Source organism: Pelmatolapia mariae, linkage group LG6 (genome assembly GCF_036321145.2).
Source record: "Pelmatolapia mariae isolate MD_Pm_ZW linkage group LG6, Pm_UMD_F_2, whole genome shotgun sequence".
In the NCBI taxonomy this organism is placed as follows: Eukaryota; Metazoa; Chordata; class Actinopteri; order Cichliformes; family Cichlidae; genus Pelmatolapia; species Pelmatolapia mariae.
In genome coordinates, this window is record NC_086232.1 from 36,623,555 (window position 1) to 36,641,979 (window position 18,425).

The window sequence follows — 18,425 nt, forward strand, 5'->3', positions numbered from 1 at the left end:
AGGCAGTTATTATACAGAATAATAATACTGGATCATGATTAGTATCCATGAATGTTCAATTCAATTCAATTCAATTCAATTCAATTCAATTTTATTTATATAGCGCCAAATCACAACAAAAGTCGCCTCAAGGCGCTTCATAGGTACAGAGAAAAACCCAACAATCATATGACCCCCTATGAGCAAGCACTTTGGCGACAGTGGGAAGGAAAAACTCCCTTTTAACAGGAAGAAACCTCCGGCAGAACCAGGCTCAGGGAGGGGCGGCCATCTGCTGTGACTGGTTGGGGTGAGAGAAGGAAAACAGGATGAAAGACATGCTGTGGAAGAGAGACAGAGGTTAATAACAGATATGATCTAACGCAGAGAGGTCTATTAACACATAGTGAGTGAGAAAGGTGACTGGAAAGGAAAAACTCAGTGCATCATGGGAATCCCCGGCAGCCTACGTCTATTGCAGCATAACTAAGGGAGGGACCAGGGTCACCTGGTCCAGCCCTAACTATATGCTTTAGCAAAAAGGAAAGTTTTAAGCCTAATCTTGAAAGTAGAGATAGTGTCTGTCTCCTCAATCCAAACTGGAAGCTGGTTCCACAAAAGAGGGGCCTGAAAACTGAAGGCTCTCCCTCCCATTCTACTTTTAAATACTCTAGGAACAACAAGTAGGCCTGCAGTGTGAGAGCGAAGTGCTCTAATAGGGTGATATGGTACTACAAGGTCATTAAGATAAGATGGGGCCTGATTATTTAAGACCTTGTATGTGAGGAGCAGGATTTTGAATTCAATTCTGGATTTAACAGGAAGCCAATGAAGGGAAGCCAAAACAGGAGAAATATGCTCTCTCTTTCTAGTCCCTGTCAGGACTCTTGCTGCAGCATTTTGGATCAGCTGAAGGCTTTTCAGCGAGTTTTTAGGACATCCTCATAATAATGAATTACAGTAGTCCAGCCTGGAAGTAATAAATGCATGAACTAGTTTTTCAGCGTCACTAAGAGACAAGATATTTCTAACTTTAGAGATGTTGCGCAAATGGAAGAAAGCAGTCTTACATAATTGTTTAATATGTGCGTTGAAGGACATGTCCTGGTCAAAAATGACTCCAAGGTTCCTCACAGTGTTACTGGAGGCCAAGGTAATGCCATCCAGAGTAAGAATCTGGTTAGATACCATATTTCCAAGATTTTCAGGGCCGAGTACAATAACCTCAGTTTTATCTGAATTAAGAAGCAGAAAGTTAGCGGCCATCCAGGTCTTTATGTCTTTAAGACATTCCTGCAGTTTAACTAATTGGTGTGTGTTACCTGGCTTCATGGATAGATAGAGCTGCGTGTCATCTGCATAGCAGTGAAAATTTATGCTATGTCTTCTAATGATACTGCCTAGGGGAAACATGTATAATGTAAATAGAATTGGTCCTAGCACTGAACCCTGTGGAACACCATAACTGACCTTAGTGGGTGAAGAGGACTCTCCATTTACTTGAACAAATTGGAGTCTATTAGATAGATATGATACAAACCACTGCAGCGCAGTACCTGTAATACCTACAGCATGTTCTAATCGCTCTAATAGGATATTATGGTCAACAGTATCGAACGCTGCACTAAGGTCTAGCAGGACAAGCACAGAGATGAGTCCACTGTCAGAGGCCATAAGAAGATTATTTGTAACCTTCACTAAAGCTGTTTCTGTGCTGTGATGAGCTCTGAAACCTGACTGAAACTCTTCAAATAAGCCATTCCTCTGCAGATGATCTGTTAGCTGTTTGACAACTACTCTTTCAAGGATTTTTGATATGAAAGGAAGGTTGGAGATTGGCCTATAATTAGCTAAGACAGCTGGGTCTAGAGATGGCTTTTTGAGTAAAGGTTTAACTACAGCCACCTTGAAGGCCTGTGGTACATAGCCGATTATTAGAGATAGGTTGATCATATTTGGGATCGAAGAATTATGTATGTATTGTATGATTTTACAAATGTGTATATAACTTTAACTTTATACTAATTTAAATCTATGACGGTCTAACATTAATAGGTAGCAAAAGAATAGTAACTAAAGCTTTCAAATAAATCATTTGGAGAACAGAGTACAAGATTTACATCCACAATAAAGTGGAGTAGAGGTATAAAAGTAGCACAACGCAAAAGTCAAGTAAAAGGTAAGTCAGTAAAATACTTGACGAATTATACTAAATTCCATTGTGTTTAATCCATAATAGGGTTGGTGTGACAGAAGAGATGCTAGGGATAAGGTGGGGCAGATGGTCCTGTGTGCTGACCCCTAAGGAGAACAGCTAAAGAAGAAGAAGAGTTGAATCAAACCAATCCTACAAGAAGTTGATCTAAAAGTGACACAAACAACTGTAGATACTGCGGAATTTACAGGAATGAAGACTTTTATTTACTGCCCCCCCCTCTCCGCAATACATGTGTAATGCAGTCCTGCAGACACAGATTCTTTTAGAAATGTGCACTGCACATAACCCAGCACACAGTACACACCTAGGCATAAAGTACACACAAACATACATTCAAGCATAAGTACATGCACTCACACAGGCATACTTACAAAGAACCTACTGTGTAACCCAAAGGGTATGTTGCAGGAAAAGCTAATTTAAAATGAAAATGAAGCATTGATTTAAGTAACCTGACAGAAGGAAGAACGCCTTTCCAAAGTTTAGATGCCAACACCTCCAAAACGTGTTCTGCTCTGGATTCAAAATTAGATCACGGAAAAAGGCCCTGATCCGATGAATAGAGGCGCCGACTGCTGGAATTTATGTCTCAGAAGATTTGTAGGAGCAGGAACCTGGTCATGTAGGGATTTCTAGGTTTTAAAATGATAATGGAATGTACTGATTTGCATTTAGAGCACAGACACACACATTTTATCTAATAAAACACATTGACACTTTTTACAAATGGCATTTGAGCAAAATGTTGCAAATTATCAACCAAAAATGTATTTTTCGATCTGAACATGAACAATGCGAGCATTCAAAACAGATTTCCTCATTCACATTTATTTCTCAACAAATACAGTATGTTCACAAGTTCCAACAATTTACACTGAATTTAACAAGCACCTTAAAACACAACTGATGAAAAGGCCATGAATTTAATTTTTATTAGGCAAAACTAGTAAAACCGCATTTTCTTTAATTAAAAAACAATCCATAACATCCACACTGCAGATTACCATACACATGTACACATGCAGTTTGTAAAACAAACACATTCTTAGCCAGGTCTGCAAAAGAATATAGTTTATGATAAAATATCTTTTACATGGTAGATGTGTTTTTAGTCAAAAAATAAACTTTAACTATTACACAATGAAGAATTTAATTGTTCATCAAAATACATGATAGAAATTGTTGCTGCACACTGATTTCTTAACTTTTATATGTCTACTGTCTTCTGGCTTTGGGAAAGGACGTAATCAATCAGATCTGTGTCACATCTGAAGCTGATTCTAACACTTGACTAATACTGAACCCATGATGTGGAAAAGGTCAGCACTTGGACACCTGGTGAGACAAACTGTAAATGATTTCCTTTAAAAAGGGAAAACAGAGAAGCAGTAGGACCTCATCCTGAACTTGCTGCAGTACAGCACACTTCATATGAAGTCCTGAAAGTGAGAAAAACTATTAGAGGCACGAACAAAGACACTGCCTCTACTCATTCCACTGGACCAGCCAGATGAGTCAGGAAAGCAATTCAACAAATACATGTTCAAGTAAAGTAAACTCCATTTTAAGACACAATAAACACAGAACAGAAATTAGGTGAGAGGGTCACAGTGCATCCCACTGAGCTGAGAGACAAAAAAAGTCAGCTACTGGGTTAAGGTTCAGCAAGAAAAGAGTTGGACACTATGACTGGACAACCCTCTCCCAGTCCCCAGTCTCTGTCCTGTGGTAGAACTGTGGTTGACCCCCTGGAAACAGGCTTTCAGAGTTGGGGTGGTCTAAAAGGAATTGAATAGTGGACTTCATATGCTGGACAAAGTGCGGTGGCTCAGCCCTCGGAGAGGTGGACAGGTACTAAATAAGAGGACGAAATACCAAAGTCAAAGTCTGTTTTATACGTATACTCACAAAAAAAGCTTCTTGTCATTGGTTAACAGCCAAAGACAATAACTTCCAATAACGTTACCTTTAAAATTGTGTCGTCATTCTGTGACAACCAGAAGGCAATATCCAGATTCTGAGACCATGTGCACGGGCCAATTTGAAAAAGTCCCCGACTCGAGTCATATATGTTAACCATCTGCAAGGGATGATTATTTTAATTGGTATGTTTTTGTTTTTTGCCAGCAAAAAACAAAAAATAAACATAAAAATAACAACAATTTCAAGATCCCAGATCCATTATCCATTAAAACACAGACTAGTGAAAACATTTTTAAGTCACTTCAGTAATTACTGGAAGTCAGAAAAAAAATCAGTGATGATGTAATCTGAGGATCTCTTTCAAAATTAACAGACTGATTAAATATGAGGTAGACAACCGAAAATTGTGTAAACCGAAACATGCATTTTACTCTCAAAAAATCCCAACATGTCATGTTTGCAGAGCACCTCTCCTCCAGTGAAGGTCCGTGCTGATCGCAGCTCCTCTGCAGGCCCTTTATGAGGGAAGGAGGCAGGGTAAACGTCCCCTGTTTTAACATCTACACCTGTTCAGAAACAAAGTCACGACATATTAAAGGCTGAATACCACGAAAGCACTGGATCCTGTTCTGTAACGGTATCACTTACCAATTCCATATACTACAGGTCTGTGAGTTCCATTAACAACCACATCGTTCATTTCTACAACAGCGAATCGAAGGCACGATTAGAGCAAAGGTTTTGTTTTGACAGGTATATCTAAACAGTCTTCAACAGTTAAAACAAACATCAAAGTTACCTGTGATGCAGCATGTTTCCAGATGAATAGCCTCCTTCTGTACCTGGAACGCTGCTGCGAAGTGATAAAGAGTCATTTAAGTTATGCAAGGTCCGCTGCTGCTGCGTTACACTGCAGTGCAACATGAAGTAAGTTTGTAAGGTTATACCCAGTATATCAAGGCTGAGGTTATGGGATGTTTTTGAGTCGTCATTGAATCCCCCGACAAGATGGAGCTCAAGTCTGCATATTGGAAAGGAGAGGAGAAATGTAAATTAATTAATTAATTAGTTGAATAATCTGGAATTTTACTGCTTTTTTTATGTGTGTGTCATACCTGCCCTCCTTACAAGCATCACTCAGTGATGTCACCGCTTTCACGAGGAGTGGTACTTCAGACCAAGTGCTGGAACCGTCACAATGACCTAGGCAAACTGCTCCACTTCCTAAGAAATAATGAAACATAATTATTAACCACAAATTCAAAATACAGTTTCCTTTTATAATGCCTTAGCACAAATGGTAAAATGGTAAATGGCCTGTATTTGTATAGCGCTTTACTAGTCCCTAAGAACCCCAAAGCGCTTTACACATTCAGTCATCCACCCAGTCACACACACATTCACACACTGGTGAATGTGCTACATTCAGCTGTGGGCGCACTGACAGAGGCGAGGCTGACAGACACTGGCGCCACCGGGCCCTCTGACCACCACCAGTAGACAACGGGTGAAGTGTCTTGCCCAAGGACACAACGACCGAGACTGTCGGAGCCGGGGCTCGAACCGGCAACCTTCCGATTACAAGACAAACTGCCAACTCTTGAGCCACGATCGTCCCAAATGTGGTACAGGATTTCTCACCAGTGTGCCGCAGCACAACCAAATGGCAGGTTGTGGCATCATCAGATCCAATGACTGAAACGCATTCTGTTAAAAATAAGACAACAAAGCATGTTACTGTTATAATGCAGTACATGATCTGGAAGACCAAGTAAACATGCTGAAGTACTGAATTTTATACCAAACAGTCCATAAATAAATAAATAAAAGCAGAGTGATGCTTAGAATAATTCTTGATCCAAAAGCTATTCAGTGGTCAGACTTTATCACACGTAACTAAGGTTTCTGTTGTTGGCTGAATGCCTTGTAGAACAACAAGTTTTACTTGTTGTTCAGCATCAGTAAGAGCATGCGGACTTAAAGCTGTGATGTGACACCAGCCTGCAGGGGATGCATTCATTCAGTTTTTCATGGGAAAATATTTTTTTCCTTTAAAGCAACCAATCAACATGATGGAGCCAAGAGTTTTCACACTTGAGGTTGAGCAGCAATGGCAAAAAGTAACCCCAAAGATTTCTTTACCTAGCTTGATTATGAGGTGGAACTGCCACTGAAAGTAATACATGAATATAAGGCAGAAAACATAGACTGGGCTATATTCCACATACTGCTACATATTAGAGTGGGTACCAGGCACGTTATCCATCCATCACTAGAGGATGCTTTGGCAATTAAAGTAAAGTGCAGACACAAGCGGAGTAAAATTACAAAATGTGTGAGAGCTTAGCTGCAAGGCTTCGGCTTCATTTTTGTAACTAATATGACAAAACTGGGAAGTGAAAATGTCTATGTCTTCTTTTTCAGTAGCCTCTGTTTCTGCCTGTCCAGCCCAAAACATAACCCTTGAGTTTTCAAGCTAAAACTGGTTCAACAGCATCTCCACCCATCTCTGTTATGTGGGCCCTAAAAAAATCAAAGCTGTGTGAGGGTAAGGTGTAGACATAATAAAAGTCTTATGTATCAGTGTGTATACAGCCTTGTGATGAGGTCATCTGTTTCCAGTATTTTGTTTTACTCACTGTCTGCTGGTGTTGTTGCAGCAAACTCCCTCTGATGGACATACAGGAGGCACTTTGGATCAACATCAACAAGCGGCTTAGACCGAAATGCTTTTGCCTTTTCCTGTGACATGAAAGCAAAATAGTTAAATGGTTCAAAGTGATAAAACAAAGAAAACAACACAAACTGATTTAGTATTTGACTCGGATATTTGTTCTGATCCTGACTCGTAAAGCTGGATCAATTATTGGGGATGACGGGATGCGGGCCAGCAGGTTTACAGGGGGTTACTAGTAGTTATGTTTGGTGAAACTTTAGTTGGGTAGTTTTATTGCACTTCCTGCAACAATTTGCAATTTTCAGCAGCTTAATATTATTTCACTTTTCCTCTCACTGTCTGCTCCACTCTCACACTATGACTGAGAGACACTATAGTGTGATCATAAACAAAAGCAAGGTGCAGTGAAGACTCTCACACCGAGCTGAAACGAGACCAGTGCAATAAACGAAGTCAATAACTTTTTAATTATTATTTTTTCATTTATCTTGTTCTTTTATTTATCTTTCAACTTCCCCTTACCAAAAAACAAAAACAAAAAACAACTAACTAATGACATACAGTTAAAGAAGATTTGAAGACTAGATTACCAAAATAAAGGAACAAAGCAAGAAGGCTAGAATGAATCTTATTCTGAGCTAAGCACAGGTATCCTACCCATCTCGAGGATTTGGGATGGAATTGGGATTTGGCAAAGCGACATTTATGTGTAAAGCATTTGTTTATGTGGATGTTACTGTTATTCAGGGTTTGAATCTTTTTCATGTTCGTTATTAGTCCACACTGGATATCTATATCTATAAACGAAATCTATATTTAAGGTACCCGAAACGTAGTCATAGTGCAGTTCTATAAATCATTCCTGTGTAACTTATTAGGTTTGGTTTTTTGCTTCATGCACAGATTTACAACCACTGACACTTACTTGGTTACTTTAGAGACAGTTAAATCTGCTATGTTAGTAAATTATCAACTGCGATTTTGTTAGCATAACGATATACAGACAATTCCTATTAAATGAAAAGGATGAGCTAACTATAGCAGCCACACTTTTGCAAAAACAAACCTGTAAATGTGGATTTTTGTCGAACAGGTCCGCTGTCGATCTTATGCGGTCAAGCGGTTTGTTTTGAATGAACAAAGGCATTTCTTCAGGCTATGTGAACTTTACAGTGGTTGTCACGAAGAGCAAAAACTTCATATTACTATCTTTAAATATCACATACTGAATTCATTACTCAGTACAGCCACTGGTTCCACCCATCTGCTTGAACTTCCTGGAAGACTTTTCTTCGTCGCTTCACAGTCGGATGCACCAGGTGAAGCATTAGCGCCCCCTACTGCTGAGTTAGAGATTCCTTATGTTCTTCGTTAAAAGTATGAGATTTGTGTCAACACAGAGCTTTTTTAACTTCTTTGTGGCGATCATTTTAAGGTCCCTTCATCTCACTTTGCCTTTTCACCGTGAAATAGGGCCCAAGGTTTTGACGCCACACAGCGATAAAAAGCGCATTGTTTACACTTATCATATTCACCATTGCGGCTAGTGAATATGCGTACGTAGTAAAGGTTAGTTTTAGACGTGGCTACGTAAACTTACTAGCTGAAGTCACGTCGGGAAAGAGGGCAGGGAGGAAAGGGGCGAGCTAGCCGTTTAGCTACGTGACGTACACAATAATTGTGTAATAATCCCGATATTTACGCGTAATTATAGTCTAATAGAAAAATAACGGAAGGTTGCGACGTTCTTGTCGTTGTTCTCGTAAATTGCGCTTATTTTGCCGTCAATCGCCGAGCGAAACGAAAACAAACCGCTCTCCGACGTCAAAGCTAGCATAACAAACACAACAGAACGGGAAAAAATGAGAGGGGGTTCATCTTATGGAGACAGAGACAGGGACCGTGGACGAGACAGGTGAGTTTTTAGTTTATATGTGAAAGCAACACACAATTAGCTTTACAGACCTGGACTTGGGAGGAAGTTCGACCTGAGGCCCTGTTTTTTTTATTAAACCCACAACCGATAAAGCCTAGACTTCCTCAATATTTTCTTAATTTTATTGTTACTCCATTATTATTATTATTATTATTATTATTATTATTATTATTATTATTATTATTGTTTTTTTTTTTTACTTCATTATTAATGATTGCACAGAGTCGAGGGTTATAGTACATTTGCAGCAGACAAATGCAACAGTTGCTTAAAAATGGTGTTGAGTTGATGCCAGGATCAGAATCAGAATACTTTATTAATCCCGAGGGAAATTATGATAATTTCATGATAAATTATGATAAAGTTCAGGTCGCCAGTATCCGCTTTTTAAATATCAGTAGGAACTACAACTTAGGGTTACCTGGTATTTTTAACATTAAATTTTATTACTTAGGAAATTGTAACTTCTACCGGTGTACATAAGTAATCGTTGTGTCATCACACTACACTTACTAGCACACCTTCGGTGGTGTTTGCACATCTGAACTTAACTGAACACTATAACACTAGGTTTATATCTGCTGAGGTCATTACATAATTTCTGTAAAGGATTAAAGGTATTATAACTATCTTAAAATAACCCTAAAGCTTTAAGTTATGTAAACAAAGCACAACAGAGCATTTATTGACTGGTGTAGAGGAGTTTAAGTCCTTCAGTTTTTGTGGACTAATATAGGATTGGCACTGTAGACTTGATGATTATAATAAAATTACAGTGTTGTTACATGCATTTTCAGTAAGCCATACATATTTTGGTCAGGATCATAATTGCAGTATTAGCTCAACAGTCAATCCTTTGCTGCAGCTTGCGGTTCTGAGTCTTCAGTGCTCTTTATCTCATTGCTCTTATTTCTCAGGCCACGGTTTGGGGCCATGAGCGGTCGCGGTGGACCTCCACCAATGAAGTTTGGGAATCCAGGGGAGCGTCTTCGAAAGAAGAGGTGGAATCTGGATGAGCTGCCAAAATTTGAGAAGAACTTCTACACTGAACATCTTGAGGTGCAACGCGTGAATCAGGTAAATGTTTACTGTTTTTCTTCTACATCAGTAATATGAAAACGTGATTGACCTAATTTTTGGAGGGTACTTTTGGTAATAAGTTCTGTTTCAAATAGTGCTTTTGCTTGTGTGAGAAAAAGTGGAAACATACAATAAAAGCAGCAAAAATTTTAATTCGTTGGTAAAACTTTAGAACATACTCTGAAAAATGTGACCAATTTACACACCATCCCCTCATGTATGTTTTTCCCCTTCTTTTCTTGTTATGTACAGTATGAAGTGGAAGACTTCCGCAAAAGAAAGGAGATCACAATCAGAGGGTCCGGCTGTCCAAAGCCTGTCACCGCTTTTCACCACGCACAGTTTCCCCGTCAGTAAAAAATACATTGTATAAACTATGATGCTGGCACAGATCATTTCTATAAAACATTAGCAAAGCATTAGAATTAGTAATTTTTTCTTTCACAAACTCAAACATCCAGTGACTATAAAATCTTATAATTTTGTTTTAAAGCCATTATCAAAATGTTTCTTACACATACTGCAGGTATATTTAAACAAACAATTCTTCTGATGAAAGGAAACAAAGAAGATCAAAACATCTGCACAGCTTTTTGTTAATTGTCTCCCTCATTTTCCTGACAGAGTACGTGATGGATGTGCTGATGCAGCAGAACTTCAAGGAGCCCACAGCAATCCAGTCCCAGGGTTTTCCTGTGGCCCTGAGTGGCAGGGACATGGTGGGGATTGCACAGACTGGATCGGGAAAGACACTGGCTGTGAGAATCCATAATTTGGGACCATGACAGAATTTTTAATGCTTTATTTAAAAGTCAATAATAATTTCTGTATGTAGCACATGTTGCTAGGTTAACTACAGAAGTAGGAAGAAAATCATTTTTATGCTTATACCAAAAGACTTTCAAATGGGCATTAGTTGGTTTTACCGATTTTTTTGCATTTATTCCTGCAGTACCTTCTTCCAGCTATTGTACACATCAACCACCAACCCTATCTGGAGAGGGGAGATGGTCCAATTGTAAGTTTAAACTTAATGTGTAATATAATACCATAATATAATACAGATTTTATTTAAATCATGATCTTAGTGCAGGTCTTCTGTCATTCTGTAACCTTCCTTATTTATTATCCTCCTCTCTTCGTAGTGTTTGGTACTTGCCCCAACCAGAGAGTTGGCTCAGCAGGTTCAACAGGTCGCTTATGACTATGGGAAGTCTTCCCGTATCAAAAGCACCTGTGTCTACGGTGGAGCTCCAAAAGGACCACAGATTCGAGACCTTGAACGAGGTATGTATGGTTGTAGATAAGGACATGCAGTGGATTATTGAAAACTGTTATAAAATCCAGGAAATCTATGAAATGTTCTGTTCACTATATCCCACAAGCATGATTGTCACTTTGCCTGAGCACCTTTCAAGATGTGTATTGCTTTTTCTGGTCTTCTTGACTCTAGGGGTTGAGATTTGCATTGCCACACCTGGTCGCCTCATTGATTTCTTGGAGGCAGGGAAGACCAACCTGCGCCGCTGCACCTACTTAGTGCTGGATGAGGCTGACCGCATGTTGGACATGGGCTTTGAACCGCAGATTCGCAAGATAGTAGAACAAATTCGGGTAAGGCTGAGGGCTGGTTTACTATTAAGATTGTGGATAAAACCCTATCGTAGAAGTGTTTTTCAGTTAAAATCTATTTCCTTCTCTGTCTCTTAGCCTGACAGACAGACTCTGATGTGGAGTGCAACGTGGCCAAAAGAGGTTCGGCAGCTGGCTGAGGACTTCCTAAGGGACTACATCCAGATTAATATCGGTGCTCTGGAGCTCAGCGCCAACCACAACATCCTGCAAATAGTCGATGTCTGCATAGAGACTGAAAAGGACAACAAGTAAGAAAAGCCAACAAAAATATGACTACAGTAAAATAGCATGTTGTAATCTTTCATTATAGGTCTAATTTAAGCTCTTTCTTTGTTGGCAGACTCATTCAGCTGATGGAGGAGATAATGGCTGAAAAAGAGAACAAAACCATCATCTTTGTGGAGACCAAGAAACGCTGTGATGATCTTACACGGAGGATGAGGCGTGATGGGTGAGGAGTTACTCTCTCTTGTGATAATTACAAAGTATTTCTAGGAGAAATATTGAACATTCAAATACTGAAGGTGGAGTAATCTTGCTGCTTTAATGTGGTTTCGTTTTCTAGGTGGCCGGCCATGTGCATTCATGGAGACAAGAGCCAGCCTGAAAGAGACTGGGTACTTACAGGTGAGGATAAAGTGGTGCCACCTTCTGTCTTGTCTTTGTTGTGGGTTATTTTCCTCCCATTAATCTGTTACCAGTATTTTACATGATGATAATAATTTCCATCCTCTTCAGTTTCATTTTGTTCTTCTGTTGTAAAGTGTTTGATTTCATTCCACAGAATTTCGGAGTGGCAAAGCCCCCATTCTGATTGCCACTGATGTTGCCTCTCGTGGTCTGGGTATGTCTCACCACACAATAGTTCATAATATCTCACTATCTTAATAATTCATAATATCTCATGTAATTCTGTATTCACTGTGTCATTGTGATTTGTTTTTTTAAATATTTTTTTTCAGAAATAACTTTTAAATAATATATACATAAAAGAATAACACAGTTATAGTTGGTGGGTTCCTATTAAAGTGACCTCTGTTCTGCTAAATATCTTTACAAGTAGGCCAGTAGATTGTCTGTAAGTGGACAGTTGGAGAACAACCTTTCTTGTAATTGGCAGATATAAATCAAAACACAAAATATACATTTTCTTGCAGAATTGTCCTTCAACAATTACGGTCAGGTGGTTTTATGTACGTTTTTTGTTATTAGGAATGTATTAATTTGGGTCGACAATAATTACAAAATAACACTTAAATACACTAAGTACACATCTGCTATAAAAATTTTTTAAAAAAGGCTCCAATATTTTGCAAAAACTCATTGTTTGCCTTTCAGTACATGTACTTAATTCTAGTGGAAGATCACAAGTATGTCATTTGATCTGTTAACCTTTTTGCATTTAAAAAATTAAGGTTAATAGATTTTTAAAAAATCATTTTAATTATGTTTCTATTATGAGTCAGTGTCATTATAGTAAATGAATAAAATAAAAGCTAAAAGTGTAGTTAACTGAAATAAAACTCTTGAAAAAGGTTAACTGAAACTATATTTTGCACATACCAAACTAAAGAAAACAAAATAAAAATATCCAAGAAATGTCCTTAGTTTTAGTATTTCTCAGGTTGGCCGAAATTTACCAATACAGCCGGTCTGAGGGAAATTTGGTACAGATTTTTATTGAGATATGGGGTATTTATGTCATACTTATGTCACTGTGTACCAGTGTCTGTATTGTGAAATATATTCTAAGCTTCTTCTTCTTCCTGAAAATTACACTCCATATTATAATACTTAAAAAAAAAAACTTGTAAAGCTAAAGCTTAAAATAATAAAAATTAACTACAACTAAAAGTTATCAAAAAAAACCCTGCAATGAGTAAGTCCGTACTAAAATCTAAAAAAAAAAGTTAAATACAAAACTAATAACACTTCTGGTTCTGGTTTTAACCTATTAATGTGGTCTCTCGGTTAAACAGGACATTAGCACATTAGTTACAGGAGCTTTTACATAGATTAATACACCAGTAATTTCATATTATACAGTGTGTACATGTACTATTGCAATTAACCACAAGTGTGAAAATAAACTGAAAGGAATAACAGGAATGAATTTAGTGATAAACAATGAAACAAATCAGTGCTTTATATTAAAGCGCCTGCCCTTACTGTAATAATGTGACAGTCTAACGGACCATTTTGTCCAGTATGGAGGCTGCAGGCCCTCTGGTCCACTGGGTTTATAGTCTGTTTCTTGTTACTGCAGTTTAAAGGCTTCCTTCAAACGGGGCTCTTTGGCACGCTGCCTGAAAGGAGGGGTGTGTGGGACAGATGCTCCTGTGCGCCTTTTCTTATGTCTCCTTTGTGGTGTCAGTACAAATTTACTAAGGATGTCGCACATATTGCACTTTTTTTTTAATCTAAGCGTTAAACGATAAATTGTGTAGTTGTCCCTTTATTCTGCAAAAATGTTAAAGTTTGCTATGTTTTGCAGATGCATATGTGTAGAATAAAGACAGATGAATTTTCTTAGATCCACTTGTTGACAGGATAATCTTGAGAAGGGGGGATAAGTGAAAGTGTCTTAATTTTTCCAAAATCCCCATGACCGAATCCTTGTTCTCTTTTCCCCTCTTCTCCTCTCAGGGTTTGGCAGCACATGGCAGCTGTAACAATCTGCGCTGCTGTCACTGCCCCCTCATTCACGTTAAAATAGAAGCTTCGCTAGTTTTAGAGGGATTACAGCCCCTCTTATTCGACTAAAAAAGATCCCCCCTGCCCAGTATTGTCAGAGTTTGTAAATCCAACGAGCCTTCCTTGGGAGCAGCCTGAGGTTCCTGTATGTCTGCCCATCGGTCCGTCCCAAAAAGCAGACAGACAGGAGAGAGAGAGTTAGACGGGCTCGTCTGGATCCAGTCCTGGCCAGGGTCTGAGGAGGGCCCTGCAATGCGGCGAGAGAGCAACAGAACCACCCGTTGTGCGTGTGTGTTTGTGTATACGTGTGCGTGTTTGCGTGGGTGGGTGTGTCTCTGGAGATTTAACGGTTCTGCTCCCGTCTGACGTTGCTGGTGTGAGCAGAAGGTGAGGGAGGAATCCTGTCTCCCTCTCCCTCAGCCCCTCCTTGTGAACCAGGACTGATCAGGGGGGACTGACTACCTTTGTAAACACAACATGAAGGGGGTAAGTACCTCACCACCCCTTTGTCCTAACTCCTCCACGAGCTCACCATACATTCAGGTACTGCCTTAGTGCTCATTAAAATCAGTAGCATTCAATCACGGTACATTGTTATTCCTATGTAGTAGGTAATGGTTGATTAAGTGGCTTCCCTCTGTCACAATCGAGGGGAGAAGGGAGACTTATTGATCAGCAGTGCTGTCAGAGCCCCACATCTTCTGTAATGAGAAACAGACTCGTTGTCCTCGCACATTCTGAGCAGCAGTCACATTAATGTGAAGATTACAAATTCAAATCATGATTTCAGCTGAATGCCATGCTCACTTTATATCTGCTGAGCACAAAAAGCTACTTTTCAGTTATTTTTGAATGTCGTTTGGATTTTTGCATGATGTCTAAATAAGCAGGTAAGTTATTCGTTTAGAAATTCTCCTTATAATGCATTTGGAAAATATTTAGTTGTAATCATATATTTGGGCTAAAATAAAATTACCTTTTTTCTCCAGAAGTCCTGATCTTGAGATTCTCATGTATTTACTTTCTCCCTTCCTCTAATATTGGTTTTAATTCAAAAGATGTGGAAGATGTCAAGTTCGTCATCAACTATGACTATCCAAGCTCCTCTGAGGATTATGTCCATCGTATTGGACGTACAGCTCGCAGTACCAACAAGGGCACTGCTTACACCTTCTTCACCCCAGGAAACCTGCGACAGGCACGAGACCTTGTCCGGGTGCTGGAGGAGGCACGCCAAGCCATCAATCCTAAATTACTTCAGCTTGTGGACTCGGGCCGTGGAGGAGGAGGCGGTAAGAAGGACTCTGTCACGCTATTAAACCTCAATCAAATCACACAAATTTTGTAAAAAGGGTATCCATAAATATTTATCATACAACAGAAGATGCTATTTTTTATCATTTAATGGTGATTAATGAGTTTTGGTACTCTGTTTTAGACTCCTTGTACTGAAATCAGTCTTTAAAACGTATTTCTTACCTGTGAATCTGTTTGTCCTGATTGTGCTTTACATATTTTTACACCTTTGGTTCTAGGCTGCTGTTTAAGTTTTAATATGTAAGGCAGTATTAAAACTGCCTTACATAGCAACACGGGTACCTGTTCAGTGTGGTCAGAGACAGTTGACTAGCCTGATTGTAGTGCAGGAAACACTACTGAAAAACTTCATACACAGCTTGGTCAAGGAAAGTCACTGCCTAGATTTAAATAAGCAAACAGTTAAGAATGTTCTATTGAATAACTACTGCAGTGATTAATATGTTTCACATGGAAGCAATGGTGAACCACGGTGTTTGAGGAAGAAATAAGAAAACAATCTTGAATGATGACCATCAGTGATAACTTAAACGTTTCAGATTGTTAAATATTATCAGTAGAACTCACAGTAAACTCATAAGATTGGGGTGAAACACCTGTGTGGCCTTAAGAAAACCACTCGTCAGTGATGCTAACTGGAAAGAAGGCATCCCTCATGAAACGATGCGCCCATAATGCTTAGTGTCTTCATATAAGCTTGTAGGGCTAGTGTTTCGATCTGGGGTTCCTGTGGTGGTCAAATTTAGGTTCAGCAATATTAAGTTCCTAAAAATTAGGTCAGTTGACTACCTAAATATATCAGACTACCTGTTTTTCCTAACAATGGATATTTTCTTATTTGTGTACTCTTAACATGATAATGCCTGGATTTATCAGGCTGAAAGTGTGCTTCAGGGATCATGCGACATTATTCTCACACATGGATTGGCCACCACAGGTTGGCCTTCTATTCTTTCGCTTAATTAAATTTACAAAGTTATTACTCTTTATTTTTTTTTTACTTTATCATATTCTATTTTATTGAGTTACTTTATTTCAGCTTTTTTTTTTTGGTTTTGGTGGATAAAAAAAACAAGAATTTTCTAGTATATTGTGTGTGTTGCTTGATCATGAATGATGGTTAATGTATCTAAGTATGTTCTTACCTGAAAAGATATGATGAATATTTGTTGAATTGCTATTTTTCAGGTGGAAGAATGCGTTACCGTGGCAGCAACTCCAACAACCCGAACCTGATGTACCAGGAAGAGTGTGATCGGCGTATGCGCTCCAGCGGCAGCGGGGGCAAAGACAACCGCAGCGGCTTCAACCGTGACAACCGCAACAACCGTGACGGAGACCGCTCCTCTTCTTCCTCCTACAGGGACCGAAGCCGGGATCACCGAAACAACTACAACTCAGGCTCGGATCAGTACCAGAGCTACAACAGTGGGGGCGGTGGCGGCGGAAGTGGCGGCAGCTACAACTCTCGCAGTGGAAGCCAGGCCGGGAGCATCGGAGGTCAGGATCAGACGAGCCAACCGCAGGGTCAGTTTGGCCAGGCTCCTCCTCCACCATCAGGGGGCCTGCAGCCCCTAATGGCTCAGCAGTTTGCTCCACCACAGCCCCCACTCATGGGCTTCATGGGGCAACCGCCGTACCCGTTTCCTTCGCCTCCCCCTCCTCCCCCAGGCCCGCCACCTCCCAGGAAGTAAACTGAACAAGCACCGAGTTCATTTGTGCTACTTGTGCGTCCACAGGTTACCTTTGTGGGCTTTTTAAAAACTCTTGTAATCATGTAGAGGCAGGGGTTTAAAAGGCATATATCTAAGGAGGTAAGGGCTTATATTTTCTATTTGTTTTGTACTTTTTAATACAGCCAAAATGTGGAATTTAAATTGTCTGATAGAAAAGGAAATCTTCAAAATTTACCAAGGGTTTTCTAAAGTAGACTGCCACTGTACCTGCACCATGACCCATAAGGGGAACAAGTATTGTGTTTCTATTCCAAACAAATGCCTCAGAGGATGTGATCCACTTAAAGGATTTGATTAAAATGAAAGCGACTTTAGACTGAGGCCTCAGTATTATGTGGATCAGAGGGCCGGTCTACTATAAATTCATTTTTAATAGTCACATTCCAGGCTCATATCATTCTTGAGCGCTATATTAGTCTACACTTGTTCAGTTTGAGAAATTTTGGCTAGCATTACATTTTATTTATTCTTTACATTATAGCTTTATTCTCTGAAGCAACATTGAAGTTTGTGTCTCTTCTCTCCAATAGTTGTCATACCAGTCAATCATTGAGTTTGTAGTGTGATCGTTGAACTAGACTCAGATTTTTTCTCACGCATGCTTTTCCTTTCTGCTGTCCCGTAGCATTAATAAGCACATTGTTGACTAAACTGCAGATTGTTGCTCGTTTCCCTTTTCCCCCTCAACGTGTTCTTTTTATTGCGTTTTCCTAAATAAATCAAACCAATAAAGTGTTTCCTACTTTTCAAATGATTAATCAAGCGTGTACACCTGGTTACTTCCCTGTTAAGATGACCTTCACTACATTATCGTAGTACATTCTCAGGATTGTGCACGTTTTGGGTTTTTTTTGATCAGTAAATGCATATTGGTGGGGATGGAAGTTGACTTCTGTTTACAGTTGATGCACAAAATTATGACTAACTTGGACATGGGTTACAAGGAATGTGCTACATGCAGTTTTTTGTAGAAAATGGTTTCTATAAACTTTAGCCTAGTATTTATATCTGAAACAGGTTTGGTAAAGGGGGAATCCACTCAGATCTACTTATAACCATACCACAAATTGCTCTCTCGGTTTTAGCATTTACTTATTCCTTTTTGTGGAAAACGTGCAATTAGCTGTGGCAATAACAAATCTTAGCTGGCCTATTAATACCTAAACCCAGCAGTTCTCAAAAGTCGGACAAAGCCACAGCATGTGGAGCATGGATGAGCCTAATAAGACT

At 39.3% G+C, this 18,425-nt stretch overlaps 2 protein-coding genes across 2 annotated transcripts; one reads left to right on the forward strand and one right to left on the reverse strand.

Annotated features, from left to right (window-relative positions):
* Positions 1 to 3,017: 3,017 nt before the first annotated feature.
* Positions 3,018 to 8,364, reverse strand: ntan1 (N-terminal asparagine amidase). The gene is made up of 10 exons (XM_063476814.1): positions 7,864 to 8,364; positions 6,760 to 6,862; positions 5,762 to 5,827; positions 5,236 to 5,344; positions 5,068 to 5,141; positions 4,920 to 4,973; positions 4,769 to 4,822; positions 4,589 to 4,686; positions 4,164 to 4,277; positions 3,018 to 4,051 (listed from the first exon to the last, which is right to left on the reverse strand). The coding sequence occupies exons 1-10, from the start codon at positions 7,942 to 7,944 to the stop codon at positions 3,881 to 3,883; spliced, it is 924 nt and encodes a 307-aa protein (XP_063332884.1). The 5' UTR covers positions 7,945 to 8,364; the 3' UTR covers positions 3,018 to 3,880.
* Positions 8,365 to 8,415: 51 nt separating this feature from the next.
* LOC134629469 (probable ATP-dependent RNA helicase DDX17) lies at positions 8,416 to 17,953 on the forward strand. Its single transcript, XM_063476813.1, has 13 exons — positions 8,416 to 8,712; positions 9,651 to 9,810; positions 10,066 to 10,162; positions 10,438 to 10,571; positions 10,766 to 10,831; positions 10,959 to 11,100; positions 11,267 to 11,427; positions 11,524 to 11,696; positions 11,789 to 11,899; positions 12,014 to 12,075; positions 12,233 to 12,292; positions 15,201 to 15,434; positions 16,648 to 17,953. The coding sequence occupies exons 1-13, from the start codon at positions 8,660 to 8,662 to the stop codon at positions 17,151 to 17,153; spliced, it is 1,959 nt and encodes a 652-aa protein (XP_063332883.1). The 5' UTR covers positions 8,416 to 8,659; the 3' UTR covers positions 17,154 to 17,953.
* Positions 17,954 to 18,425: the final 472 nt, after the last annotated feature.